The sequence below is a fragment of the Bos indicus genome, chromosome 21 (genome assembly GCF_029378745.1).
Source record: "Bos indicus isolate NIAB-ARS_2022 breed Sahiwal x Tharparkar chromosome 21, NIAB-ARS_B.indTharparkar_mat_pri_1.0, whole genome shotgun sequence".
NCBI lineage: Eukaryota > Metazoa > Chordata > Mammalia > Artiodactyla > Bovidae > Bos > Bos indicus.
This window is the reverse complement of record NC_091780.1, coordinates 68,574,829-68,602,241: the sequence shown is the minus strand read 5'-3', so window position 1 is coordinate 68,602,241 and position 27,413 is coordinate 68,574,829. Positions and strand designations below refer to the sequence as shown.

General features: G+C 47.3%; 2 protein-coding genes and 1 long non-coding RNA gene across 5 annotated transcripts in view; 2 read left to right on the top strand and 1 right to left on the bottom strand.

Moving 5' to 3' along the window:
* Window positions 1-27,413, bottom strand: part of TDRD9 (tudor domain containing 9) — a 111,744-nt gene extending 84,331 nt beyond the window's left edge. For both annotated transcript variants that reach the window (XM_070775833.1, XM_070775834.1), the window contains exons 1-4: window positions 27,006-27,413; window positions 9,529-9,644; window positions 1,902-1,999; window positions 220-441 (exon numbers count right to left, since the gene is read on the bottom strand). In XM_070775833.1, coding sequence (XP_070631934.1) covers window positions 220-441; window positions 1,902-1,999; window positions 9,529-9,644; window positions 27,006-27,301 — 732 coding nt within the window. In that variant the 5' untranslated portion in view covers window positions 27,302-27,413. The remainder of the gene's footprint in view (window positions 1-219; window positions 442-1,901; window positions 2,000-9,528; window positions 9,645-27,005) is intronic.
* Window positions 7,211-8,883, top strand: LOC139178272 (uncharacterized). Its single transcript, XR_011562748.1, has 2 exons — window positions 7,211-7,507; window positions 8,629-8,883. It is a non-coding gene; the product is annotated as an uncharacterized lncRNA (long non-coding RNA).
* On the top strand, window positions 14,964-18,434 carry RD3L (RD3 like). Of its 2 annotated transcripts, XM_019984027.2 has the most exons (4): window positions 14,964-15,535; window positions 16,297-16,532; window positions 16,912-17,217; window positions 17,868-18,434. In XM_019984027.2, exons 3-4 carry the CDS (start codon window positions 16,919-16,921, stop codon window positions 18,163-18,165), a joined length of 597 nt encoding a protein of 198 aa, XP_019839586.2. In that variant the 5' UTR covers window positions 14,964-15,535; window positions 16,297-16,532; window positions 16,912-16,918; the 3' UTR covers window positions 18,166-18,434. The 2 variants fall into 2 exon arrangements, with proteins under 2 accessions (XP_019839586.2, XP_070631936.1); XM_070775835.1 differs by lacking the exon at window positions 14,964-15,535 and having other exon boundaries at window positions 16,037-16,532.

Sequence of the window (27,413 nt, the reverse complement as noted above, 5' to 3'; positions counted from 1 at the left end):
AATTAAAGATAAAATTATAAAAGCCATGAGTCTGAGAATTCTCACTTCTTTTCTGTTCAACTGAGAAAGAAGTTAAGCTATTTTCAAGAACTTCTGATTTTCACTATTTTCGAAATTATGCCATAATTCTGCTCCATAAGCAACTGATTGCATCTTCTCTCCCAGCAGAAAATAAATCACATCCTATCAAAGACGAAATGAACAAGGAGAGACACTCACCTGGTAGCCCACCAATCCACCCAAAACCCAGCCGCGCTCTCTGCTGATCCAGCGGGCGATGCTGCTGGCCCCGATCTTGCGCGGCTGGGTGACCACGATGTTGCAGTAGGCGGAGCGCTGCAGGTAATGGTCGAGGACGTACTGTGGGAGCTGGGTGCTCTTGCCACTGCCCGTGGCGCCGTGTATGATCACCACGGAATTGCTTTCGATCAAAGAGATGACCTGGAATGGTACAAGAGTTCCTTCAAAACTGCCACAGATTTAACAATGATGCAAAGTGTTACCTATGAACCGAAAGCTTAACCTCAGAAGACTTTCAGGATTTCTTTTCTCTTCACCCTTACAAGTTAAATCCTTAACCTAACCACCTAAACCTCACAAAAGGGACACAGGTTACTAGTGGTTACTGCACTTGATCTGACTGACCACTGTGAGCAGGAGCGAATGGCTACAGAAATCCAGGCCAAGTTCACTGCCCCCTGGGTCTCAGCTTCTTCATCCATAAAAATGAAAACACCAAACTGAATTTCTAGAGCTCTTGTTAAGTCTAAATTTCTATTATTTTTAAATTGTGTGATGAGCCTCCATCTAATTCTACTGAGAAACATGAAAACACAGCTGTTGTTACACACAACAAATGTACCCTCAGTTCTCACTTGAAATTCTTCAGACACACTTGAAAACAAGTAACCCCCACTGCTCCACAGACTGTATGTGCAAGGCTCCAGCGCTGACCCAGCTACCACCCCTCCCACCCCACCCAAAACACCATTCGGTTATCACTCGAGTCATCAAAATGGTCAGGGGATGCAGATTAATTTTAACGTTGGCCTCTTAAAATTAATAAAGCATATAAACTCTACACAAGTTGCATGATTCAATCTAAGACAAAGCAAAACTGAATTTAGAACATTTACAGTTTACTGTCATCTGTAACCATTTCTTCCATTAGTACAGTTAATTACGATTTCAATACACCTACTTTTAACCAGGTTTATGCCCTGCTAAGTCACTTCAGTTGTGTTTGACTCTTTGCGACCCCACAGACTGTAGCCAGCCAGGCTCCTCTGTCCATGGGATTCTCCGGGCAAGAATAGTGCAGTGTGCTGCCAGGCCGTCCTCCAGGGGATGCTCCAGGCCCAGTTTCTTACATCTCCTGCATTGGCAGCCAGATTCTTTACCACTAGCGCCACCTGGGAAGCCCAACCAGGTCTAGTAACACGTAACTAATTAAAAATGCAATCATCTTCCTGCTGTATTGCCTGGCATTGTTCATAAAATGATATATCAAGGACCGATCAATAACCAGGCAACACAAACAGCCAGTGTGTAAAGGAACCCCAGTGGAATGCTAGAGGCGGCTGTGGCCAGGGGCAGGCAGTATCCGCTTTCAAAAAGGTCTGGGCAGTGGGACTTGAAGGCAGCAGCTCCCTGGGCCCACAGGTGTCCACTCACATCTACTTCAGAGCAGGGGAGACGGGACGAAGGATTAAACAGGAAAAGGTGAGCTCGGGGGAAGCTGAACGAGTGACACACGGCGGGAGGAAGGCCCTCTGCGCGGTCACTGCACAGAGCCTCCTCCCGGTGCCCACCCGGCCCCTCGTCACTTTCAGACTAGAAACCAAGGGCTGGGTCGCTGGCATGCAAACACCAAAACTACATCATGAGAAAAACAACGTTACCTCTTCCTTACACCGGCTTATCGGCAACTCAGGATATTTATAGGCTGTCTCTGGGATGCGCATCACATGGCTGGATTTAGCTAAAGGTGGCCTTGGACCTGGATTCAGACAAAACAAACAGATACAATGGTATTTCTTCTGTGAAAAAAGGCAAGATAAACAACCCCATGTTTATCTAGTCTATATATACAGCATATACAGAGCAAGCTGCACACACACACAAACACGCATTCACCGGCCAACACTGCGAGCAGGGTCATCAGCAACGATGGAGGGGGCGCTACTGGAGCGCCCACCACTAGCAACGCACAGGAGCAGAGCGCCACCCCCCGTCCATCGCAGCCATCGGTGCTGTAGGCTAGTGCCACCTCTAAGACAAGAGGCCTCAGAGCGCCAAGCTCATCACTTGCAAACACCACAAAAATGACTAGCTGAAAGAACTAACTCTGATTTGAAAAGTCACATCAGTTTGTTAAGTGTTCACTCCTCGCTACTGGAACAAATCGGCAGTAGACAGCCACACACCACCCTGTGAGCAGGGGTCCTGAGAGGGGCCGGGGACCGTCTTTGCTCTGACAAAGGCTCACCAGGGGAGCTCTGCCCAGTCCTACGAGTGAATAAAAGTGTTAGCTGCTCAGTCGTGTCTGACTCTTTGGGATCCCATGGACTGTAGCCTGACAGGCTCCTCTGTCCTGGGGATTCTCCAGGCAAGAATATTGGAGTGGGCTGCCATGCCCTCCTCCAGGGGATCTTCTCGACCCAGGGATGGAACCGGGGTCTACTGCATGGCAGGTGGATTCTTTATCCCTGAGCCACCAGGGAAGCCCAGTGAATGTTCTCTTGTAAATATACACACTCCTCTCCGGCAATGCCACAAATTCTTGACAAATTAACAATCATCAAAAGTCTCAGCATACAAACTTTTATTGGGAAATAATTTTATTTCCAAAGTAAACTCTGGAGTGTCCCTGTCTCTCCCAGCCTCAGCATGGGGCTGGCCCTCCTGGGTCCTTCCCTCCTGCTCCTCCCAGCCCTGTGCTGCTCTGCCCCGTCTCTCCCTCTGCCCGGCCGCCGCTGTTCCTGCCCGACACACACGTGTCCCTGCCTCTCTTTTGCTCTCCTACATGTTCTCCTACACATACCCTCAGTTTCAAAACTGGCCTAGCTATATAATTACAACATGGCTATTTTCCTGCAGTTGAACCATCAACTTGTTCCGAACCTGAAGAGCACAGGAGCCAGCTCCTCTTTCCTCCCAGGAAGCCGGGCACTGACTTCAGGAGGCTGTTCTCCAAGTCCTGCCCCAGACAGCTTTCTGATCATCTAGACACCTCACTGCTGACACTGCTCTCAGAAGCCTACGCTTCCTGGCCACTCTCATCCCTCTCTCCTCCCCTTCCCCCTCGCAGCTTTTACAAGTCACAGTCTGTGCCGCTGTCCCATACTTCCACTGGTGCACTTCCGCCCAATCTCACCCCTTCTAGAAGCACTTGGCTAAAAAGCCCTTAAATTAACCACTTTATCTTCAAAACACTGTGCAAAATTCAGTGTGTGAACAGTTCCTAATTTATAAATGGTTCCAACATTTTATTAAATTATTTGGAATTCTAAAAATGATGGCTGGGTACCCAGACCGCTCTACAAATGAAGAACTGAGATAATGCAAGCCTAAATAGGGAAAACATCTGGCCCTTCCCTCTCTTGGGGCCAGCAGGCTTATCCATCAAAAATCGGCCTTTCCAGCACAAACGGAAGGGCTGAGGCTCCACAGCCGAGGGAGCCCCGAAAGACGGCGTAGGGACGTGGTCACAGAGGGAGGGACACCGTGAGCGCCCGGGCCTGCCAGGGCCATGATGCGACACGGGCTCTCCAGAGGGACCAAAGGCTGGCAGCCGTGCTTCTTGCTCAGAGACTGGAGCCGTGGCTCCCGGAGCCGCTGAACGAGCCACCACGTTAACCACACTAACGTGACTCACACTCCTTGATGACACGCATTTTGAAGGCTGCTACTTGAAGACGGAAATGCTACAGGAAAAAATCCCGAAAGGCCTAACTGTACTGTCTAAACCGCAGCCCTTCCTCTGTTTAACACGAAACACGGGCTGACGTTTTCAGGTCACTGGCTGGAGCCGACCCAGCACGAGTCGAGTCCAGCCTCCGCGTCCACCGCCCGAGAGAGGACCGGGAACCAAGAGAGGTCCCGGCTGCGCACCTCGGGCATCTGCGCATGCGCAGCCCAGCCAGAGGCGGGGCCCAGGCCATCACCGCGAGCAGCGCTCGGAGAAAGGACACGGCCAGCCAGGGCGAGGCGGCAACTGCGCACAGCCAAGCCTTCCCTCAAAAGTGATGCAGGACACACTGCCCTCAAAATTCGCTGTTTTTATTTTCCTGTTTTCTCTTTATTCTAGGTAATTAACATTAAAGCATTTCACTTGAACTGGAAAAAACAGGAAACCATGAAAATTGCTAGTTTCTCTTTACCAAGTCACCCCGTTATTTTCGCAACAGCCAAATCTAAAATCTAACCCCAAAATTCAGCAGTTCAGGGCTCCAAATAGTATACAATAGGCATGAGGATTTTATCAAAAAATCTATTACACGCTGTACACTGTAGAAAAGAAGCTTAATCACTACACTACTGATTTAACCATGAAATTAAATCTTCAAAATAACCACACAGCACTTTCTCCAAGTAAGGGCTGGTATTCCAAACACAAAATTAAACTTAATTTGACTGTTTCCTTCTTCAGTTATTAGGAACTCCATAAAGGCCATTCTTTTAAACCCAGAAGAAAAGTTCTGAGAGGGATGGAAATCACCAACAGAAATGTCACGGAACAAGAGGGAGGCCGTGCTATGGCCTTTCGTCACAACTACAGACACAGCCCAGGACGAGTTCAAAACTGCTGTGTGAAAACAGCAGAAACCCGGCAGGGCCCACAGTCTGGAAGCGGGCTGCTCAGAAATGCTATTAAATGTCAACTTTGAAAAAATGATTTACCTTTAATTATGCAAAATAATTCTAATGTTACTCATAGAAATTTAGTGAATGTGCGTTCTTGGATTTCCACTTAGAAATAATTTTTAAGAAGAGTTACATAGATGAAATACCACCCACACCACACCAAAAGCCAAAGGACTCTGTATCTGGACATGACAAAACGCTCACTCTGAAACCCTGGTGCCGGACCAGAGTCAGGGGTACTGGTGCCATCTTACGGTTTTAATGCAGACAGACAGAACAGGGATAGAAGCTGCTGTGTGCTGTGTGTGCGCCGTGCACGCAGGCGCGCGCACACACGCGCACACACACACACACACTCGAGAGAACCGCCTCTCTGCCCTCATGGGCACTACCACACTTCAGAAGCCAGAGCGTGAGCCCTGCCACTCGCCACATCCCCGTCCCCATGCCCCGAGTCCCGCCCGGCTGGCCCCGGACCAGCACCCCGCTCCCCACCATCACCAGCCAGTGCTGCCTGGACTTCTCAGGTCCACACCGGCCCCTCCGATCCAGTCCCTCCAGTATGAGCAGAGCAGTCTCCTCAAAACACTCCTCACTTGACACTCCTCCCCTCAGACTCACCCAGAATAAACCTAGAACCTTCAGCCCACCGCTGCTCTGAGCACTAGGACCAGAATTCTCCGCCCCAGGCTGGCCCCCGCCAGCAGCTGCATCTCCCCCATGAGCGCGCTCAGCTTCCCGGCTCCTGCGACAAGGACCCTGAGCCTCGCGCTCACACTGCACACCTTGCCTCTCCCACAGCTCTGAGCATCTGAGGCCCACAGCAGTCTGGCTGGCTCCTTCTGCAGGCTCTGGGGAGAACCGTCCCCACACCTTTTCAGCTTCCGGAGGGCCTGCGTCCCCTGGCTCCCTGCCCCTTACTCGAATCATGCAGCCCACGGCGCCTGCCATCACATCCACTACTGACTCTGGGAAGAGCCCTGTGCTTACACCGGGCCCACCCGGCAGCACCCCCACCTCAAGCTCCTTAACGTCATCAGAGCTGCAAAGCTCCTTCTACCAGGGACGCAGCGCAGGCACCACCGCTCTGAAGATGAAGGTGTGGGCCTCTCGGGAGGGCTGTGACTCAGTCCCCCGCTGCCCCCACCCAGGCCCCCACACCCAGCAATGCCGGCCCTCGCCCAGGGCTGGTGGCTTCCCTGGTGGCTCATCTGGTACAGACTCCACCTGCAATGCGGGAGGCCTGGGTTCAATCCCTGAGTTGGGAAGATCCCCTGGAGAAGGGAAAGGCTACCCACTCCAGTCTTCTGACCTGGAGAACTCCACGGACTGTACAGTCCACAGGGCACAAAGAGTCAGACACGAATGAGTGCCTTGCACGCTCCCAAGGCTGGAGCCTCAGACTCTCCCCCGTTACAGCCCTTGGCACACATTCCCCTCTCCCCGATCCCCACGCTGCCTAGGTAACTTCTAAAACTTCTACTCATCCTTCAGCTCCAGTCCCGATTATGACTTTCCTGAACCCCAGCTCAAGTTACAGTCCTTGTCCCAGGTCCGCAGAGAGCTACGTTCCAGAGCATTCACCTCTAAAGCCCCGCTTCGTGTAACTGTGTGGTCACATGATGGCCTCTCTAAGAGCAGAGGCCAGGCCTTTTCAACTTCTGCTCTCACTGCTCCCCACCGTCCCTGGCTCACATCTTGATAAACACTGGTCTTGGAGTGAATCTTCCAAGTGCAGCCAAAGCTGTATGACTCCCTAGTGAAAATTTCCAAATATATTAAAGGTGCCACGGACAGAGATTGCAAATAGTTTCAAATATGAACCCAAATCAAAAGTTCCAAGAGCAGACACTGGGACTCGCAGGCATCCCTCTGCAGTCTAGTGGCTTCCGCGCAGGGGCCAGCAGGTGCGTGCCGGGCGCTGAGTACGCAGGGGCAACGGGAAGGGCCCTGGTACCAAGCACCATCTTAAAACTAACACACCTCCCCATGAGACGGCAACGACGGCCGTCTGTCCACAGTAAGTAAGTGGCGGGCTTCTAGCAACATCTGCAAACTCCCTTACACAGGTCAAATCACCAGTCCTCACCTACGGCTGATTCATAACAAAATTCTGTAAAGCAATTATCCTTCAATTAAAAAAATAAATAAATATTTTAAAAATCGCCAGTCTTCTGTTCATTGACACTGAAGAGATTCGAAAGGCGTCCCTTACATAAGGAATGACGCACTGACTGTTCTTACACGTACGGTGTTGTACTTTTCTTAGCACAAGTAAACATCAGATCAAAGGACACACACGATCACTTTGAACGATCACTTCTGGTAATAAGGTACTGCATTGTTCAGACAAATATTCCCCCTCAGGACAACTAAAGATACCAGATTAAATATACAAACACCATCTTTAAAAATCCAAAAGTTTGGTGAGAGAGAAGAAAACACCAGGGCAAAGTCTCTAACCAGACTGGGACACAGAGACGGAAACAAAGAACTCACAGCTGCTTCTGCCTCAGGAGAAAGACCAACAAGGAGAAAGTGACCAGCAGACAGCTGGGTGACTGAAAACTGAAAAATGCAAGCTAAATGAGGGTGGGGGTCTCCGAGATAACAGCTCAGACTGTTTCAGAATTGATGAAAGGTATCAGTATTTTATATTATCAAGAAGTCCAAGTGAAGACCGTTAAAAGGACTGATATACTTTTATATACGGGCTGTATGCTGAAATTTTCAAAAAGGCTGAAAAGGAAAACATTACTCGAATCCCAGCTTCTATCTCTACATCAGAGCGTGAGCACACAGGGCAGAAGGGAAGGGTGTAGAACTTCCTGGCTGGCCGGTAGGAAGCTTGTGAGGGATAAGCGTTTGCAAAGCAAAAGAATAAAAACTTACTTCTACCATATGAATCAGGCCTAATGCTAACAAGAAAACCCACAGAGAAAAAGAGTGCACTCTCACAGGAAGTGACGAGCTTAATGTAAACTCTGAACAGCTGCACCCATGGGAGGAGGAGAGATTAAAAAGGACTTCTGTCTTTTATTTTACACATTTATGTATTCTTTAAAATTTTGTTTTTACATATTTATGTATTCTTTAAAATTTTGTTTTAATACAGTTATTCTTAAAACTATAATAATTTTTTAACTGTTTAATGATACAGATGATTTTTAAAAATAAAACAGAAAACTCACATTTATAGGCTAATGAACATCATTAAATTTCTACATGTGAGTAGATAAATTCGTTTATCTTTCATGCATCTGAAATACTCTTTTACTTTCATTTTTGAAAAATATTTTTGCTGGGTACTTTTTAATACGCTGTCTAGGTTGGTCATAACTTTCCTTCCAAGGAGTAAGCGTCTTTTAATTTCATGGCTGCAATCACCAATCTGCAGTGACTTTGGAGCCCAAAAAAATAAAGTCTGACACTGTTTCCACTGTTTCCTCATCTATTTGCCATGAAGTGATGGGACCGGATGCCATGATGTTCGTTTTCTGAATGTTGAGCTTTAAGCCAACTTTTTCACTCTCCTCTTTCACTTTCATCAAGAGGCTTTTTAGTTCCTCTCCACTTTCTGCCATAAGGGTGGTGTTATCTGCATATCTGAGGTTATTGATATTTCTCCCAACAATCTTGATTCCAGCTTGCGCTTCTTCCAGCCCAGCGTTTCATAGTTTCTATTGCTATGCCTTCTAGTTCATTGTTTCTTTTGCAAAATCTAATCTATCGCTTTTTTTTTTTTTTTTTTTTTTGCTGCAGGACATGTAGGATCTCAGTTCCCTGACCGGGGATCAAACCCATGCCCCCTGCAGTGGAAGCAAGGAGTCTTAACCACTGGACTAACACAGATGTCTCCAGAGTTCTTTTTATCTCATATGCAAGAGCTTCCATCTCTAGAAGTTTAATTTGGGTCTTTAAAAAAATCTTTCAGGTCTCTCTATTTAACTTTTTTAACATATGAAATGTAGTTATAAAAACTACGTATCAATAAATGTTTTTATCTGCTAATATGAACACCTGTGTCAGTTCTGGGTGAATTTTGATTGATTGATTGATTCTTCTCTTAATCAAGGATATATTTTCCTGCTTCTTTGCATACCTGTTGTTTCCAACTGAATTTTCATCAAGGTATGTTTTATATACTATAAAACCCGGCTTTTTAAAGTGGATGACTGGTTATAGTATATTCACAAACTCACACAGTTATTGTTGTTGTTGCTGTTTGGTCACTCGGTTGTGTCTAACTCTTTTGTGTCCTCATGGACAGAGGAGCCTGGCTCCTACATCACACTACTTGGCTCCTCTGTCCATGGGATTTCCCAGACAAGAAGACTGGAGTGGGTTGCCATTTCCTTCTCCATATAATAACTTTAATAACAATTTCAAGTATTTCAAATTAACAGTAACGTAAGGGACCATCAGTAGTCTTCCAAAAGGCAGACTATTTTAGACACTACACTTAAAAGAGAAAAAAATGAGCAACTTACAACCTATGACACACTGGCAATTTAAATCTATCATACACTCACTCCCCTAAAAATCCTGAATTAACAAGCAACATGGATTCTTCATTGATCAAAATAATACTACATTTTTAAAGACGTTTAAGAACTTAATGTTGTGAACAACTCACACATATTCTATGATATTTAAAGATACCTGTTTTATCTGACCCGCTGATTAAGTGATCAAGGAAATACAGATAAAATTCTTGTGCTTCAAGTTGTCTGTATTTGTCAATATACTCCGTATCTGCGCTCTTTTCACCCAGGAGCCTGCAAAGAATATTAAAAGTTACTATACTGTTTACAAAAGGCCTATAAAAACCATACTGTTTATAAAAAGCTAAGAAATGTCCATATGCTAGGAGAATTCTTGAATAAATAACTTTTACATTAAGCCCTACAAGAAAAATTGCAAAGCATCAATAAACAAATGAAAATACAATCAAATTCTCAGTCACCAAAGAGATGCAAATTAAAGCAATGAGAAAGTTTTTTCATCCTTCAAATTGGCCAAAAAAACAAATGGTCTCAGATCCTGAGGAGAGGGCAGTAAACGGACACAGCCACTTCCTCTGCAGGGCAATCTACCAGTATCTGTTGCAACGCCCTCCGTGCCTCCCCGAGAGCAGTGCTGCGCTGCAGACAGGGAGCATGTGCAGGGACGCGCATGGAGGCTCAGGGTGTCAGAACGAGCCTCCGCAGCTCACTTTTGCATGAGGATCCTTTTGAACTAAAGGCAGTCAAGACTACAGGTTCAGAGAGAACAAAGGCAAAACATTCTCTGACATAGCATAGCAATGTTTTCTTAGGTCAGTCTCCCAAGGCAACAGAAATAAAAGCAAAAATAAACAAATGGGACCTAATCAAACTTGCAAGCTTTTGCAAAGGAGATGAAACCAAGAAAAGACAGCTTATAGAATGCGAGAAAATATTTGCAAATAATTCAACCAACAAGGGCTTAATTGCCAAACTATACAAACAGCTCACACAGCTCAATTAAAAAAAAAAAAACAGTAAAAAAAAAGGGCAAAAGACCTGAATAAACATTTCTCCAAAGACAACATCCAGATGGCCAACAAGCACATGAAAAGATCTCAACACTGGTAATTATGAGAGAAATGCAAGTCAAAACAACAGTAAGTGCCACCTCACGCCAGTCAGAATGGCCACCATCAAAAAGTCTACAATGATAGGGAGAGCTCTGGCAGTACAGTGGTTAAGACTCTGCCTTCCAGTGCAGGGCACACGAGTTCAGCGCCACGGCCACTGAGCCTGCGCACCACAACCAAGACCTGGCAGCCAAATCACTTCCTTCTCGAGTCCACGTGCAATAAACGCGGGAGGGCGTGGGAGAAGGGCCCCTCCCACCCTGTCGGTGGGAATGCAAAACGGTGCAGCCACTGCGGACAACAGTCTGAGGCTTCTTTAAAAACAGGAGTTACTGTATGACCCTGCAATCCCACTCCTGGGCACATACCCAGAAAAGAACTCTAATTTGAAAAAATACACGCACCCCAGTATTTACAATAACCAAGACACTACTTTACTGACAAAAGTCCATCTAGTCAAAGCTATGGTTTTTCCAATAGTCACATATGGATGTGAGAGTTGGACCACAAAGAAGGCTGAGAGTCAAAGTATTGATGCTTTTGAACTGTGGTGCTGGAGAAGACTCTTGAGAGTCCCTTGGACTGCAAGGAGATCAAACCAGTCAATCCTAAAGGAAATCAGTCCTGAATATTCATTGGAAGGACTGATGCTGAAGCTGAAGCTCCAATACTTTGGCCATCTGATGTAAAGAGCCAACTCACTGGAGAAGACCCTGATGCTGGGAAATACTGAAGGCAAAAGGATATGGGGATGACAGAGGAAGAGATGGTTGGCTGGCATCACCGACTCAACAGACATGAGTCGAAAAACATGAGCAAGCTCCGGAAGTTGGTGATGAACAGGGAAGCCTGGTGTGCTGCAGTCCATGGGGTTGCCAAGAGTCAGACATGACTGAGTGACTGAACTGAACTGAAGACATGGAAGCAACCCAAATGACCATCAACAGAGGAATGGATAAAGAAAATGTGGGGGGTGTGTGGGTATAAAATATACGGGGGAACACTCAGGCAAAGACCAGACAGAAATGAAGGCTGGGCAGCTCTCTGAGGGAGGCAGTCAGGAAAGCAGGAGCCCTGAGGCCAAAGTGCCAGGAAGGTGGGCAAGAGGCCCATGTGGCTCCAGCAGAGAAAGCCTGGTTTGGTGGGGGTAGAGGTACAGAAGAGCCAGGGATTCGGGCAGAGGAGAACCAGGGGACTGGCAGGGGCTAATCCTAAAGATTTTGGCCTTTTCTCTGAGTGAGTTGAGTTTGGCACTCAGACAGAGAAATAACAATACCTGGCTCCTATTTTAACAGGATGGCTCTGATCAGGTAAAGTGGGGTGAAATGATGGGGGCTCAGACACAGCAGAAAAGCAGGGAGACCACCTAACAGAGCACCATATAACCAAGGCTAGAGATGACATCACTCAGACCAGAGGGGCAGCGGTTAAAGTGGAGCCCATAGAATATGCCGTCATTATTAGACACGGCGTATGTAAAATAACCAGCTTCCCTGGTGGCTCAGATGGTAAACAATCCTCCTGCAATGCAGGAGACCTGGGTTGGGAAGATCCCCTGGAGGAGGGCAGGACAACCCACTCCAGTATTCTTGCCTGGAGAATCCCATGGACAGAGGAGCCTGACAAGCTACAGTCCATGGGGTCACAAAGAGTCAGACACGACTGAGTGACGAGGAGTCAAGAATGAGTTCATTTTGATATATGGCAAAACCAATACAATATTGTAAAGTTAAAAAATAAAATAAAATTTAAAAAAATAAAATAAATAAAATAAAAAAGAATTAGTTCAAGGCTCCAGCTTCCAGTTAGATGGGTAAGCACACTGCACCCGCACAGAAGGGAGCTGTGACTCCCAGCAGAATGCCTCCGCAGCTGCTGCGGAACGCTGACCAGTAAGCGGTACCGGGCAGAATAGGGAGAGACGAGAATGCAGAGCGCTCACCAGGCACAGAGCATCGTGTTTAGCTCTGGCAGCCCCTGGCCTGAACTCCCCACACTATAAAATGCACGGGGGCCCTGGCACAGGCAGAGGTGTAGGGGCACTGATTTCCTTTAGGATGGACTGGTTTGCAGTCCAAGGGACTCTCAGGTCTTCTCCAGAACCACAATTCGAAATCAATTCTTTGGCACTCAGCTTTCTTTATGGTCCAGCTCTCACATCCATACATGACTACAGGAAAAACCACCACTTTGACTACATGGACCCTTGTCGGCAGCACAAACTCTCACGGCCCTTTTTCTTAATCTATCCACTGCTCGGCCTAGAGGGCAGAGGCTGCTGCAGGAAGTGCTGGGCAGAACAGGACTAGAAAGCCCCGGCTTCCAGCCAGAGGACCGGGAGAGGGAGGCCCTGGGCGGGACAGCACCTGGGACGCTGCAGACCCCCGGGAACCCCTAGGAACCGCTGTGCTCACCCGGGCTGGGCGCACGGCACCAAGCCCAGACAGCCCAGCACGGACTTGGAGAACTGAGGACAGATCCGGACAGCCCTGCCGAGGCTCGGAGGCCCCGATGGGCCTCGGATCGCTGCCCACATGAGGCTGGGTGGAACCTGCAGCCCCACAGGGTGTGACAAGACCCAGGGCCCACGATATGAGGATACTCCAAGCGCCCAGGGCACGCCCACAGGGACTGCGCTAGGAGCCGTCAGGAGCGCTACTGGGAGAAGCGACAACCACTGACTTTGGATAATGGCTATCCAACCTGGGGACCCCCCACCTCACACCAACTGCTAATTAACTCCAAACCAACTACACCCAGGGGGTACTTATTTTTTAAGCCTAAAACGCTGATCTTCCCCTATGTCATAACTTTGGAGTAAAGAAGGCTTTAAACAAGAACACAAAAAAGGAAAATATCAATGAACGAGTTATAAAACTGTGAACATGTCTACCAAGGTCAAGGGCAACAACAGAGGCCACCTGAGAGCTGCACCTAACCCGGGCACGCGCTGCGAATTCCCTCCAGCCAGGGAGACACGAGCACAGCCCCATGAAAACGCGGCTTTTAGTGTGAGACGTCTTATGGAGGGAATAATACTGGGAAAGGAAATTCAACATCAGTTTCTCAAATGGTGACTGCATCTTTAACAGACAAAAAAAAAAAAAAAAGAACCAATAATCCAGAACTTTGAGGTCAGTAGCAAAGGAATTAAAAACAGGAAGACAGTAGTCTCCTTACAATGAAAAACCTGCCTTTAATTGCAACAGAAAGCTGCTGAGAACTGTGTAAGGTGGCCCTGGTCGCAAATATACAAAATCTGCTAATATACAATCTGGTTCCTTAGCCTGCCCTTCAGGATTCCAAAGTTTTGTCTTTTTAGACTTAAATTTAAGTACTTCCTTATACATCTTACACTTTTACACACACGCACACTAGGGATGATATGATCCTATCTCACTTTGTCTTAGAAAATTTTCTACAATTCAGCCAAGATGTAGCCTAGAAAACCATGACAGTGACCAAAAAGGAATTAACCTAACTGCTTCACAGTTCAAGTTTTATGTCTTCCACACAAAACAGCTTCACAAGGTTACAATTAATTAGAAAAAATTCACTTATTCAACTTACTAAAATGTTTGATGAATAAAATCCAACATTATTCTGATTATACTCTGAGGAACAGGCAGGATTAATGCAAAAGTACTTCCTTACCCGGATCTACAAATACTTCTGTCTCTATCTACATTACAGTAGGGGAACTGCTTTAATCAGAGAATGACATTTGGGCTCTGTTTCAATCTAATGACCTCAGGAGCTAGGACAGAAGAAACAAAATGTGTAATACTACAGGCGGCACACCCTAAGTATTAGAAAAACTGGCTTATCCAAGGAAGATCAAAGGAAAATGTACTGAATGTGAGTCCAGGCGGTAGGAAACATTCTGTCAAGATCAGACTTGGGCAAGCCTTGATAGCCAGCTAGGTGCTAACAGGTCAAGGGGAGGCGGGAGACTGCCCCTCGAGAAGTTCTCTGTGTGGCTTACTCAGTGACCCTTAGGTCTCTGCTCCAAGGACAGCCTGTCCCCAGGAAGGCCTTCCCCAACCCCCGCAGCCAACCAGGGAGGCCTTGAGTGTGCCAGGACCACCACACTGGCCCCTCGGGGACTCGGGTTCGTCTGCCCACGGGCCCGCAGGGCAGGGAACAGTCAGTCTGTCCACCGCTGCCTCCCGTGGCCCCCGGTCCCCGACATGCACCCGGGCCTGGCACAGTCGGCACAGTCAAGGGTACCTGCTGAGAGAAGGAGAGCCGCAACCCCAGCGGGGGCAGAACAGACCTGGTCTTAAAGGACAGTAGTATAGCAGTGGAGAGAGATGCGACCAGAGCTCAAGCAAACAGGGGTCAAGGGAAAATGATGTTTTTCCCTCAGACCGAAGAAAAAATTAGCTGGTATTTAAAACAGGCCCTGAAAAAGAGTTACAGTGTAGGTACACGGAAAAGAAAGACAAGCCCCTCAGCAGAACCAGTGTGAGCGCAGCTGAAGGGTCACGCAGGGACAGACACCGGTATGCAAGCAAGCCAGCCCGGGACAGAAACGCGGGTCATCTTCCAACCCAGTACAGCTCTGACGCTTCAGAGGCAAACGTGAAGAACCAAAGCAACGACGAGGAGGTTATTCAGAGGGAGAAGCTGCGTGGTTCACGGTGCTGTCAGGAGGAAATCCGAGAGGACAGCTCTGTCACGAGAAACTTTCCTCCCGTCCTTCGAACGGCGCTACACACAATACGATGTGAAAACCTGCTCGTTGCAGATAATGAACCCTGACATCTGGGTTTTCTAACATGTGAGTAACAGGAGCTGCAGGGTGACCACACGCATCCCTCTTTATCGTGCGTGACATGCAGGTCCGATGCGGATGAATGAGGTCTACTCGTCACAGTTCAGTTGGAGGAAAGAGCAACACAAGAAACACATATTATAAAAGGGAAGCGCTGTGCAGTCATTTAACAGACCCAGAGAGTCAAGAACCTATCCACACTGCAGGGAAAGACACACAGGCTCTGGGACAGAAAACCCTCACAAGGACCTTACACGCCGGCACTCACCCGAACAGTAAGTGCAAGTTTCACTCTCAGCTCCAGAAGAAAACCAGAAATTATTTTCTTTAATGAACTGTAAGATTTTGTTTTCAACTTTATATGTTCTTATGTCTCTTTTTTTTTCTGACCTCAATCAGTAGATTGCCTTATCACCATGCTTCTAGAGATTACAAAGTATAAAGTTATCTACTTCAGTGTATGTAATATATGTAATGCATTGCAACTTGTTTAAATATACAAATTTAAATACTATTTAGAAAAAAACCAAAATGTGTACAGAATGTAACATTTGCTAAATATTTCACAGGACTAATATCTAGCATTCTTTGCCTACTTTGCACAACTGTAGCATGTTTTCTCAGAATGTGTATCGTGTGTATATTGTGCGGAGTCAAGTCCCATCCCTTTCCCATGCTTTCATTAGCGGGGACAGTGACCTGACTTCCAAATGGCCTGAAAGTTAAACTGAAGAATAAAAGCAACATGGTTATTTTTAGAGCTCTACAGGCATAAAAATACAGCACTAAACTGTGACCTGCAGCTACGCACACAGAGCATCACATCATGCGACAGTCTTCACTTTAGCTGGGAGCGCATCTGTGGTGCTTCAGACGACCTTTCTTCATCTCTTCACCAAAGATATGTCTAAATGCATTTAGGACCAGAATCCGTGGCTGCCGGCATCTTTTTCAAAGAGACAGCTACATTCAAAAGGCGAAGCGTTATATAATTTGTAAAGATCAAACAGTGAGTTATTTTTGTCCTTTCTTCTAGGTTACTTACAAGGTGGATTAAGGAGCATTCTCTCCAAATGAAGACATCACGGCCTCCTTCCTAACACAGAAAGTTATTTATTTTGAAGACGGTTTCAGTGGGGAAAGGAGGCGGCTCATTCTCTCAACAGGGGACCCATCCAGGAGGAGGAGACGTGCCTGTGTGCAGCACAGCTCCATCACCAATTCAAGTGAACTCTTTAGCAACAGGCCACGTTGGACCCAGCAACTTCACAGGTAACCTTTAAACCTTTTCTGTATAAAAAACCTAAGTCAGAAGTCTGTCCGCGGACAGCACTTTCCTATATGTTAATATTATAGAGCCTCCTGAGAACTTTTAATAGCAAGTGTTAGTGTTATTTTCAGGAAGTGTTCAGTCTGTAGATTATCCCTGACTGTATTTCATTCCTGCTTAGCTACATAAAAGTATTTCGAAAGCCTGGTTTTTGGCACTGACCTAGTTAGAAATAATCCATTCTAATCTTATTCTGACCTGTATATCTAACCAGTGAAAAATTCATGCACTTTTCTGGCAAATTTACTGTAAAGAAACAAATATTTGCTGATCAGAACCATAACATTTTATGCAAGTAAACAAGTGAAAGCTTTTCCACAGGCTTAAAATGCCATTTTTTGGCTGGATGAAATGGCCAAAACATGATTCCTACAAATCCACACACTACCCTGACTCAGATGTAGTGACAAAGACTCTGCTTCGGGAATTAAAATGGCATCTGAAGGAACGGGAGAGACTGATACAAGAGATCGAAAATGAGCAAAAAGTGAAAAAAACAGGTGTGGATTACAACTGGCTGAGAAGCTACCAGCATCCCCACACAGCCATTCCAGCTACTGAACAAAGACAACTCGAAGTTCTCTGCTCACAGGTTCAACCGTGCCAAACGGGAACTGTTCTCAGCAGGTAAAACTCTACACTCTCTTCTCCTGATGTCTGCTGTCAGCTCTCAGCTCCTTTTACACTTAGAGTGGAGATCGTTATTTATCATGTAAGTCCTTTAACCGTGTGTATCAAATGCTCAGCAACCAAAATCCCTAAGAATGGGCTGGACAAGAAAAAAAAAATCTGTTGATAACTCACTGGCTAGGAAATGTTTTAAAGTCACTTTCAAAATTTCTTCACTAGAAGCATAATTTTAAAGAAATGTGCAGTTTACACTGCTGCTGCTGCTAAGTCACTTCAGTCGTGTCCGACTCTGTGTGATCCCCTAGACGGCAGCCCACCAGGCTCCCTCATCCCTGGGATTCTCCAGGCAAGAACACTGGAGTGGGTTGCCATTTCCTTCTATAATGCATGAAAGTGAAAAGTGAAAGTGACATTGTTCAGTCGTGTCCGACTCTCAGCGACCTCATGGATTGCAGCCTACCAGGCTCCTCCGTCCATGGGGTTTTCCAGGCAAGAGTACTGGAGTGGGGTGCCATTGCCTTCTCCAGCAGTTTATGCTAAAGATGGATAACTACTATATGAGCACATTATTTAAGCTGAATTTTTGAGATAAAGGGTTATGACAAGAGATTTTCTGAACTGAATACTCACAAGTGTTTTGCCTCTAGATTTCGAGAAGTTCTGGCAGAAAATGATGTACTGCCGTGGGAAATCGTCTACATCTTCAAGCAAGTTCTGAGAGACTTCCTGAGCAGCGCTGACGGGGGCAGTCAGCAGGAGTGCCTGGAAGGGTCCCCGGGCGCAGCCTGCCCTGTGCGCTCCGTGACCCCAGGGGGCAGCTCCGAGGGTCCAGAGAAAGATGAAATCCCCACCATCTCAAGTTATGTAGACAGAAACACAAAGAACAGGTTCCCGACATTCTCACATCGAATATGGAACCTACCGTACCACTACCCATCAAGTTAAGTTACCTATACCCAGAGAGAAGAGTTTTTTGGTGACCATCTTAGCATCAGAACTCTTAACATTAAGAGAAAGTGATGTGACTTGATGTTACTCTTTGTTGCAAGATCAGAAGCTAAAATTTCTGTGATGTAGTCGATATTTGAAATAGTGCTCCTTTTCTAGCCACTTTTAAAATGCAATGTTTTCACTGAACAGTATGCTTTCAACTAAAATATTTCCTAAATATTTTGAAAAACTGTTTGAAGTATTTTCTTATACCTCAAACACAACTCACAGAAACTAAGTTTTATTCTGAAATTTGAAATATGAAATTTATATGAAAGTATGAAGTATAAAATTTGACAAATTAACTTTGACTTTTATTCTAAAAGGAAGCTATGTATTGAATAAAATAAATGATTACTGTGAATCTTACCTTTACAATATAAGACTGAGTCAATCATTCTCTGTGGGGGAAGGCGGCAGGGAGGGAGAAAACTACGTGTGGTCTGCAAGCAAAGCAGTGCTTCATCTCAACACTCAGATTCATCTTTAATCTCAACCAACATTAAGAGAAGTATAAAAAACACAGATCTATACTATGAATAAAAATAAATGAACTGGTTTAACAACACTGGTAACTGCTACTCTCAAAGAAAAACAATCAGTGCTGATCTAAACCAATACTGTGTTAGTCGCTCAGCCATGTCCAACTCTTTGCAACCCCACGGGCTGTAGCCTGTCAGGCTCCTCCATCCGTGGAATTCTCCAGGCAAGAATACTGGAGTGGGCAGCCATTCCCGTCTCCAGGCCATCCTGGTGTCAACACAACCAGGGTTTAATAAGACAAGGTAAATGGGAACACACCCCAAGCAGACTTAGAGTAAAGACACCTTTCACTCCTGTTCCCTTTCTGTTTGGTTTTCAGAACATAACTATGGCTTCTTCCATCACTGTACGAGTTCACAGAGTGAGAACTATTTGTGGGAAAGAGAAATGCTCCCCAAAGTGCACAGCTGCTCATTGAGCAGTGAATGCAGGAAGCAGAAAAAAGAGGTCCGACACTGCATCAACGATGGAAACAGGGTTTTAAGTAATTTTTATGGGAGTCTCGTTGATTTACGACGCTGTGTTGGTTTCTGCTATACAGCAAACTGAATCAGTTACACATATACACAGACCCACTCTTTTTTAGATTATTTTCCCATAAAGACCATTACAGAGTATTGAGTAGATTTCCCTATGCTATATGATAGGTCCTCACAGAATTTTTGTTCCAATAGAATTTGGAATTTGTCTATGAAATTCAGTACTAGAACCGGCAGCGTCAGCATGTGTATCAGAAAATACACACCATGAAGAGGCTTAAAACATTTTCCTCCCACAAGGCACCTCAAACAGCCACTGCACAAAAGAAATGACCAAGTCTACAGCACTTTCAAGAAAGGGCAATCCTCTCTGTCCACAAGGGAAGAAAATAAAGTTTTAAATATAGTTCGTATCAAAAAGCTTACAGTGACTGAAGAGGCTGTAGACGGTAGGTCATCCCAGCAGCCCAGGAAGAAGACGGACCCCCACCACTGAGTCGCCCATAAGGCACAAACCAGCTGTACACCCAGACTCGGCAAGGGGTGGGAAACGCGCTGCCCTCGGCATTCTCAGCCTCCACCTCCCACTTTCGTCTTCGGCAATAACCCAATAACCACGTTTCCTGTGTCAGTATCAGTGTATATAACTTAAAACTAGAGTTGTTCCTTAAAAACTGACAAATCAAGTAGAAAGTATAACACAAGTAACTTCCTGAAATATTACTAGATGCACACATTTATACACCGGGCTATTTATAGTACTTTAAATCGACAAAAGAATGAGGATTAAAAACATAAGTGGGTACAAACGCGGGGAGGAAAGCTTCAGGTACGGTTTACAAAGATGAAGTATCGGCACAGCAGCTAACGGTCTGAGCTTGGGAACAGTAAGGAATACACACACTAATCCACTAACAGGACTCTGGTAGCCTGACACACGGCCAGCTCTCGAAAGGCGGCACTGTTCCCAGCTCGGCCCACCTAGTAACAGGCGGCCATGGCTCTCCACGCAGGCACTGCGCTGAGCACCACATGCGTGTCCCACTCAATCCTGAACTCGAAAGCAGGTGATGCTGTTCCCATCGGACAGATGAGCAGACGGCCTCACGCCTGTTCAAGGGCTCCCCAACAGCACAGCGATGCTGCCTGGCAGAGCGGGGATGCACGCCAGCCGGGCAGGCCCCTCCAGCCCCAAATGCACACAGCCGGTTGCCTACCTGACACCTCCTCTTGGAAGCCCACGGGCAACTTAAAATCAACATGCTCTAAACCAAATCACAGAGGTACACTAACAGGATAAGTAAAATGCAGGAAAGGAACAGAGGAATCCAAACAGCACGCTTCACAGACTAAGAGCGTAACTCAGCACTCCACCCAGTGTTTCCCAGTCGCTTCTCAGGAAATGACACTACTACCTATCCATCCAATTTTACCAGCAGACATCTCAGAATCATTCTGATCCCCTTGCTATGGTGCAGGAGCCAAAAAACACATCACAAACAAGACTGTGTGCAACAGCATACACCGTGAAACATCCTTACTCTGAAAATACTTTATGGTTCAGTTGCCAGGGTATTACACGCGCCCCGCCCCAACCTGAGGGAAATCAGCTCTGGTCAGAGGAGTAAAGACAGATTTCAGGCTTTATTCAAGACAGGAGCAAATGAGGAAGCAACTCTCATCGTTTTTAGAATAAAAATAACTGGGACCCACAAAGACAATTCATTCCCTCGGACACCTGAGTTCCCGCTATGTGCCAGCTACTGTGCTGAGGTGGAGACTCACTGAAAATCTCCACCCTCAAGGAGTTATGTGGGGAAAGCAACACAAAATAATTCCTTGAGAGCACTGAGATACACACTCAGGATACCAAGCACGCGCTACATAAACAGGCTTCCCGCTGCCCTTCCTTGGCCCCGCTGGTGTTCCTCCTCAGCCGCCTTTGCACGTTTTATCTCACAACCTAAATGACCACGTGCTCCAGGCTCAGGGCTCCCTCACCCAGAGCCTTAAACTCCCACTGGTCCAGCCCCACAGCGAGCTTCTCTCCTCAACTCCAGACCACCTGCACTTACCGTTATCTAATAGGAATTTCAAAGTTAGCATGTTCGAGGTCAAGCTCCTGGTATTCCGCCCACGCCAATTCTTCCTGTGGCCCGACCTTCCTCAGCGGGTCCCAACAGCTTCCAAGGGCTCGGCCAGAAACCGGATGTCACCCGTGCCTGCTTCCCCACTCCCATTCGGTATCTGATCCGGCTACAGAGTTCCAGCCTCTTAATAACACATCCTGAATCCCATCGTCGCTCACCACCTCCACTGCCACTGTCCTGGTCTATACCCCTGTAGAGGATACTCCTGCTTGGATGATGTATTACTGAGGACCCTCCAGAGAAACAGAGCCAACAGGATATGCGCTGATAAAAGTTGATACCTGACCTCCCTGTTTCTGCCCCAGCCCCATTCAATTCATTCAACTAGCAGCCATCCTGCTGGAGTGGGAACCACACAGGCGGCCACGCACAAAGCCTCCAGGCGCCGTCCAGTGACCCCGGACGTCTTGGGTGGGGCAGCTTCTCACTGAGACCGAAGACGAACCCGTGACCGGGCGCCTGCTCCCGCTGGACCGCCCCTCCTCTCCATCAGCCTACTCCAGCTGCGCATGGAAGACATAGACACTCAAGTACTTTCCCAATGAATGGGGAAATGACCTAATAACTTACATCCGTTAAACAGAAGGTTTTTAAAAAACAGGGACTTTGTGGGTGAAGAGAAAACAGACTCCTTGGATGGTAACACAAGCAAACGCTAACGTCTATGCAAGGCCTAGACATGGAAAGGCAGGGCCAAAAGGAAAAGATCGTATGCTGTGGAGTCAAACACACCCACTGTCCAACCTATCAGATACCTGCGCTGGAAGCAGCTTCCCAACGCAGCTGAGGAAGCCCAGGGGCAGCTGTAAGACAGGACCAGCCTCGTCTGTCAGAAGGACGGACTGCTCACGTGGCCTGTGTCACGTGCAAAATGCCCAACGCAGCAGGCACTCCATCGACAGAACAGCACACCAGGAAGGAAATGGAAACCAAGAGAAAAGAAAACTGGATAAAGGCGCCAGACGACGGCAATCTGGAAGCTTCTGTAGCAGTGTCTCCGGGATCAAGCACACCTTAAGGTGCTGGAGAGTCAAGAGATAAAAGTGGGAGCTGAGCAAGATCGGAGTGAGGCAGGAGTCTGTGAGCTTTGCAGACAGAGGCCAGTCCACACACAGACCAGCCCTGGGCAGAGGGTGGGGTGGCCAGCTCCCAGCCTCAAGCTGGGGGCCAGGCCCTGAGTTCCAAAGGAAAGCCCGCAGACAACCGTGGAAGAAAACGCTCGAAATGCCTAACACAGTCACAAAGTATTTCCTTTTTCACATGCCAAGGTGAAGAAAGAGAATGTAAAAATAAAAGAAAACATACCCCACAATCAGCACCAAGGAGCAAAAACACAATACCATGTGGAAAACAAGACAGGAGGAAATCCACATCACTGAGCGTATCATCTGCAAACCACTCACCCTCCCAGCTCGTGGCCATCTCTGATCGCTCACCACAGGGCCTCAGGCGCGGCTTCCTTCCAGAAGGAAACGCACACTGTGACCGTACTCACCACCCAGACACGCATCCATCTCACAGAGCAACTCTTATCTGAACTATCGTGATGCATACTGGAATTTTCTGTTGCTCCGTTTTTAAACGCTAGTGGTCATGACTCTTGCGGCTCATTGAACTGACTTAGCAGCACCCACAGACTAGACTCCAATGACTCATGCGCGCTACTCTTCCCACCTGAGGGACTGATCCCCTCTAGTAAGGCTTCACTGTGTGATACCCTACACTGATAAAGCCTGTCTTCCTCTGCATCAAATGTTTTCTCCCAATATCGACACTCTCCTGCACAGAGAAGACATCAGTCAAAAGCCTCTGCGCGGCCGCAGTACCAGGCGACAGCTTCTAGTGTCTGAATCCCAGCTCCACCCCTCTGTCAGTTTCCCGCGGCTGCCACAGTCAGCACGAGCACTCAGTTTAGAACAGCACACACATGTTACTCACAGTTTCTGTGAGTCACGCGTCCAGGTGGACCCAACCGGGCCCTCTGCTTTGTTATGGTTGTTCAGTCATCAAGTCATATCTGACTTTTTGCGACCCCGTGAACTGACGCAAACCAGGCCTCCTGTCCTTCACCATCTCTCGGAGCTGGCTCAAACTCATGTCCACTGAGTCAGTGATGCCATCCAACCATCTCATCCTCTGTCTCCCCCTTCTCCTCCTGTCCTCAATCTTTTCCAGCATCAGGGTCTTTTCCAATGAGTCGGCTCTTCGCATCAGATGGCCAAAGTATTAAAGCTTCACCATCAGTCCTTCCAATGAACATTCAGGGTTCCCGTTAGGATTGAATGTTCTCCAACACAATTCAAAAGTATCAAGTCTCTGGCGCTCCAGCTATGACAAACTTAGTGTACTGAAAAGCAGAGACATCACTTTGCCAACAACGGTCCCTTCAGTCAAAGCTATGGTTTTCCCAGTAGTCACGTGCAGATGTGAGAATTGCACTATACTATGGTTTGCCTTGGAAATGAACTGAGATCATTCTGTCATTTTTGAGATTGCATCCAAGTACTGCATTTCAAACTCTTTTGTTGACTATGAGGGCTACTCCATTTCTTCTAAGGGATTCTTGCCCACAGTAGTAGATATTATGGTCATGTGAATTAAATTCACCCATTCCCATCCATTTTTAGTTCACTGATTCCTAAAATGTCAATTTTCACCTAAATGTTGCCATCTCCTGTTTGACCACTTCCAATTTACTTTGATTCACAGACCTAACATTCCAGGTTCCTATGCAATACTGTTCTTTACAGCATCAGACTTTAGTTTCACCACCAGACACATCCACAACTGGGCACAGTTTCCACTGTGGCTCAGCCTCTTCATTCTTTCTGGAGCTATGTCACTCTTAGGCATACTGAACACCCACTGACCTGGGGAGAGGGGTTCATCTTTCAGTGTCATAATTTTTTGCCTTTTCACTGGTGGTAGGCAAACATCTGGAGAAGGCAATGGCAGCCCACTCCAGTACTCTTGCCTGGAAAATCCCATGAACAGAGGAGCCTGGTAGGCTGCAGTCCATGAGGTCGCGCAGAGTTGGACTGAAGTAACTTAGCAGCAGCAGCAGCAGCAGGCAAACATCTACTGCATTTACAAAGTTATTTTACATGCTGATTGTAATAATCTTAAAAATGGGGCTTACATTTTATCTTTTTTCATTTTACTACTCTGAAAATTCATTTTTATTGACTTTACAACAGTCTTAGCCCATGAAGAATTGAAAATTTTTAAAACTGGTCCTTAGCAGTTAAAAGGACATTTAAATCCGTGCTTGTCATTTCTGACAAAGTCAGTAATAATTTACTTCAACAACCAGTTATTTGAAAGCGATACCGTTCTGTCCATTAAGTCTAGGGAGCACAGGGCGAAGCAGGGCAGCGGGTGGGCCGAGGGTGGGCCCGATAGACCATGGTGCATTCAGACAATGGAATCATTTGCCAGAGCGATTCAGGGAAACAAAATGTGTGAAAATGAAACAGAACAGCAACTCGAAAGCTGTATCACAGTTTCTTTGTCCCCTCCCTGCCCCCAAGAAACAAATTTACCAAAGATACCAAGTCCCACTTGGCTTTACAAAGGCTGGAAACAGCCCATGAGACCTTGACTCAGGCTCGAGTCCATCCACTAGATCAAAGGGTAGGGGTGAGGGGCAAAGAACAAGAGTAGCTTTAAGAAGTTTTAAAAACAAAACTAGCATCTCAACTGTAAAGGGCGTTGAACTTGAGGGGAAGGGGCCAAGCAGTGCTACAGATTCCCCAGGTGCGAAGAGGTGCTTCCACTCTGACTTTCTTTAAAGAGCAAGCAGGTGTTTCTACTGACAAGATCTGCTGCTGCTGCTGCTGCTGCTGCTAAGTCGCTTCAGTTGTGTCCGACTCTGTGCGACCCCACAGACGGCAGCCCACCAGGCTCCCCCGTCCCTGGGATTCTCCAGGCAAGAACACTGGAGTGGGTTGCCATTTCCTTCTCCAATGTGTGAAAGAGAAAAGTTAAAGTGAAGTCGCTCAGTCGTGCCCGACTCTTAGCGACCCCATGGACTGCAGCCTACCAGGCTCCTCCGTCCATGGGATTTTCCAGGCAAGAGGACTGGAGTGGGGTGCCATTGCCTTCTCCGACTGACCAGATCTAGGTCTCCTCAAAATGCAGGCGTCCTCTTGCTTTATTTCCACCAAGATCACGAACAGATTCCACCGCACTCCAGCGGAAGAGCAATGGGAGAAGGAGCACTAACGAAACTGCACAAAGACGCAGCACTGCTGCTCCTGGGCACCTACCCAGGCGAGCTGACGCCTCTGGGCCCACAAAACCTGCACAAGGACGTTTGCAGCAGCATCATTCACGACTGCCAAAACTGGGGATGCACCAACATAGTGTTCAGTGGTGATCCGACAGACCATGGTGCGTTCAGACAATGGAATACTACTCAGCACTTAAAAAGAAATGAGTAATCAAGCCCTGGAAAGACATGTCGGAACTTTAAGTGCATAATACTAAGTGAAAGAAGCCAATCTGAAAAGGTCACATACAGCAGGATAACAACGATTGTTTAGTTGCTCGGTCGTATCTGACTCTTTTGCGACCCCATGGACTGTAGCCCGCCAGACTCTGTCCATGGGATTTCCCAGGCAAGAACACTGGAGTGGGTTGCTAATTCCTTCTCCAGGGGAATCTTCCCCTCCCAGGGATCAAACCTGGGTCTCCTGCATTGGCAGGCAGATTCTTTACCACTGGGCCACCACAGGGAAGCAACTATAAGGCACTGTGAAAAACGCAAAACTAGAAACAAGAAAACGATTAGTGGCTGCCTACCCACTGGGGATGGGGAGTGGGGCAAAGAGGGATGAGCAGGCAGAACACGGGATTTTTTTCAGCAGGGGAACTACTGTTTTGATACTAATGGTGGATACATATCGTCATGCTTTGTCCAAACCCACAGACTGTACACCACCAAGAATGAACCCTCTGTCTTATCTATGGATTTAGTTAATAATGATGTATCTATTGGAGAAGGAAACGGCAACCCACTCCAGTATTCATGCCTGGAAAATCCCATGGACTGAGGAGCCTGGTGGGCTACAATCCGCAGAGTCGGACACGACTGAGCGACGTGTGTGTGTGTGTGTGTGTGTGTGTGTGTGTGTGTGTGTGTGTGTGTGTGTGTGTGTGTGTGTGTGTGTGTGTGATGTATCTATTGGTTTTGAGGAAAATGGGGAAATAGTGTGAGATTTCATTTTCTTGGGCTCCAAAATACATTCCAGTTGTAACAAACATACAAATATACCACACTAAAGCAAGATACTAACAATGAGGGAAATTGTCGGAGCAGGAGGAGATACTTGGGACTCTACTTTCTGTTCAATTTTCCTGTAAATTTAAACTGCTCTAAAAAATAATAATAAAGCCTATCAATAAAAAGATTTTTCACTGACCCAAACTCTGGGGAGGTTCCACTCCTGGTGGAGAAGTTTAATCTGGTCCAGGCCACGGACTGGGGCTTGTCTGATGCCCAGCTACCTCACCAGACAGGCCAAGGCCAGGGACGCGGTCTCACGGGGTGGGGACGGCCCAGGTCCTGGAAGCCCAGACCCACAACTGCGCCCACCCGTCTCTCTCCTCCCCAGCCTCCTACCTCCATGGTAGTGCCAGCGTGGCCTGGGCCTGGGCTGGAGCCTGCTCCTGGTCTTGGTGCTGGGCCTCGGCCTGGGCCTCGGCCAGGACCGGAGCCTCAGCTGGAGCCTCAGCTGGAGACTCAGCCTGGCCCTCAGCCTCAGGGTCAGAGCTGGGGGCCGCATCCCTGCGCTGTGCCTCGTCCCGAGCAGCCTCGGCTGGGAAGGCAGGTGGCGAGCCGAGGAGTTCCACATTGGTCACCATCTTGCCTATGGTAAACCAATCATTGATTTGGTCGAGGGTGAGCTTGCGCAGCATGTTCGCAGCCGGGCCTGAGCGCCGCTCAACCGCCAGTCAGAGAAGCGTGAACAGGCGAGGCGGAAACCTGGCTGCAGGATCAAGAGATGGCGAGCCCGCGGCCCCGCCCCAC

What these genes read in the sequence shown, in the direction of transcription:
- RD3L (XM_019984027.2), top strand. Translation starts at nt 16,919, where the DNA reads ATGCCATTTTTTGGCTGGATGAAATGGCCAAAACATGATTCCTACAAA. An exon ending in ACGGGAACTGTTCTCAGCAG is followed by an intron (nt 17,218 to 17,867) that starts GTAAAACTCTAC and finishes TTTTGCCTCTAG; the next exon opens with ATTTCGAGAAGTTCTGGCAG.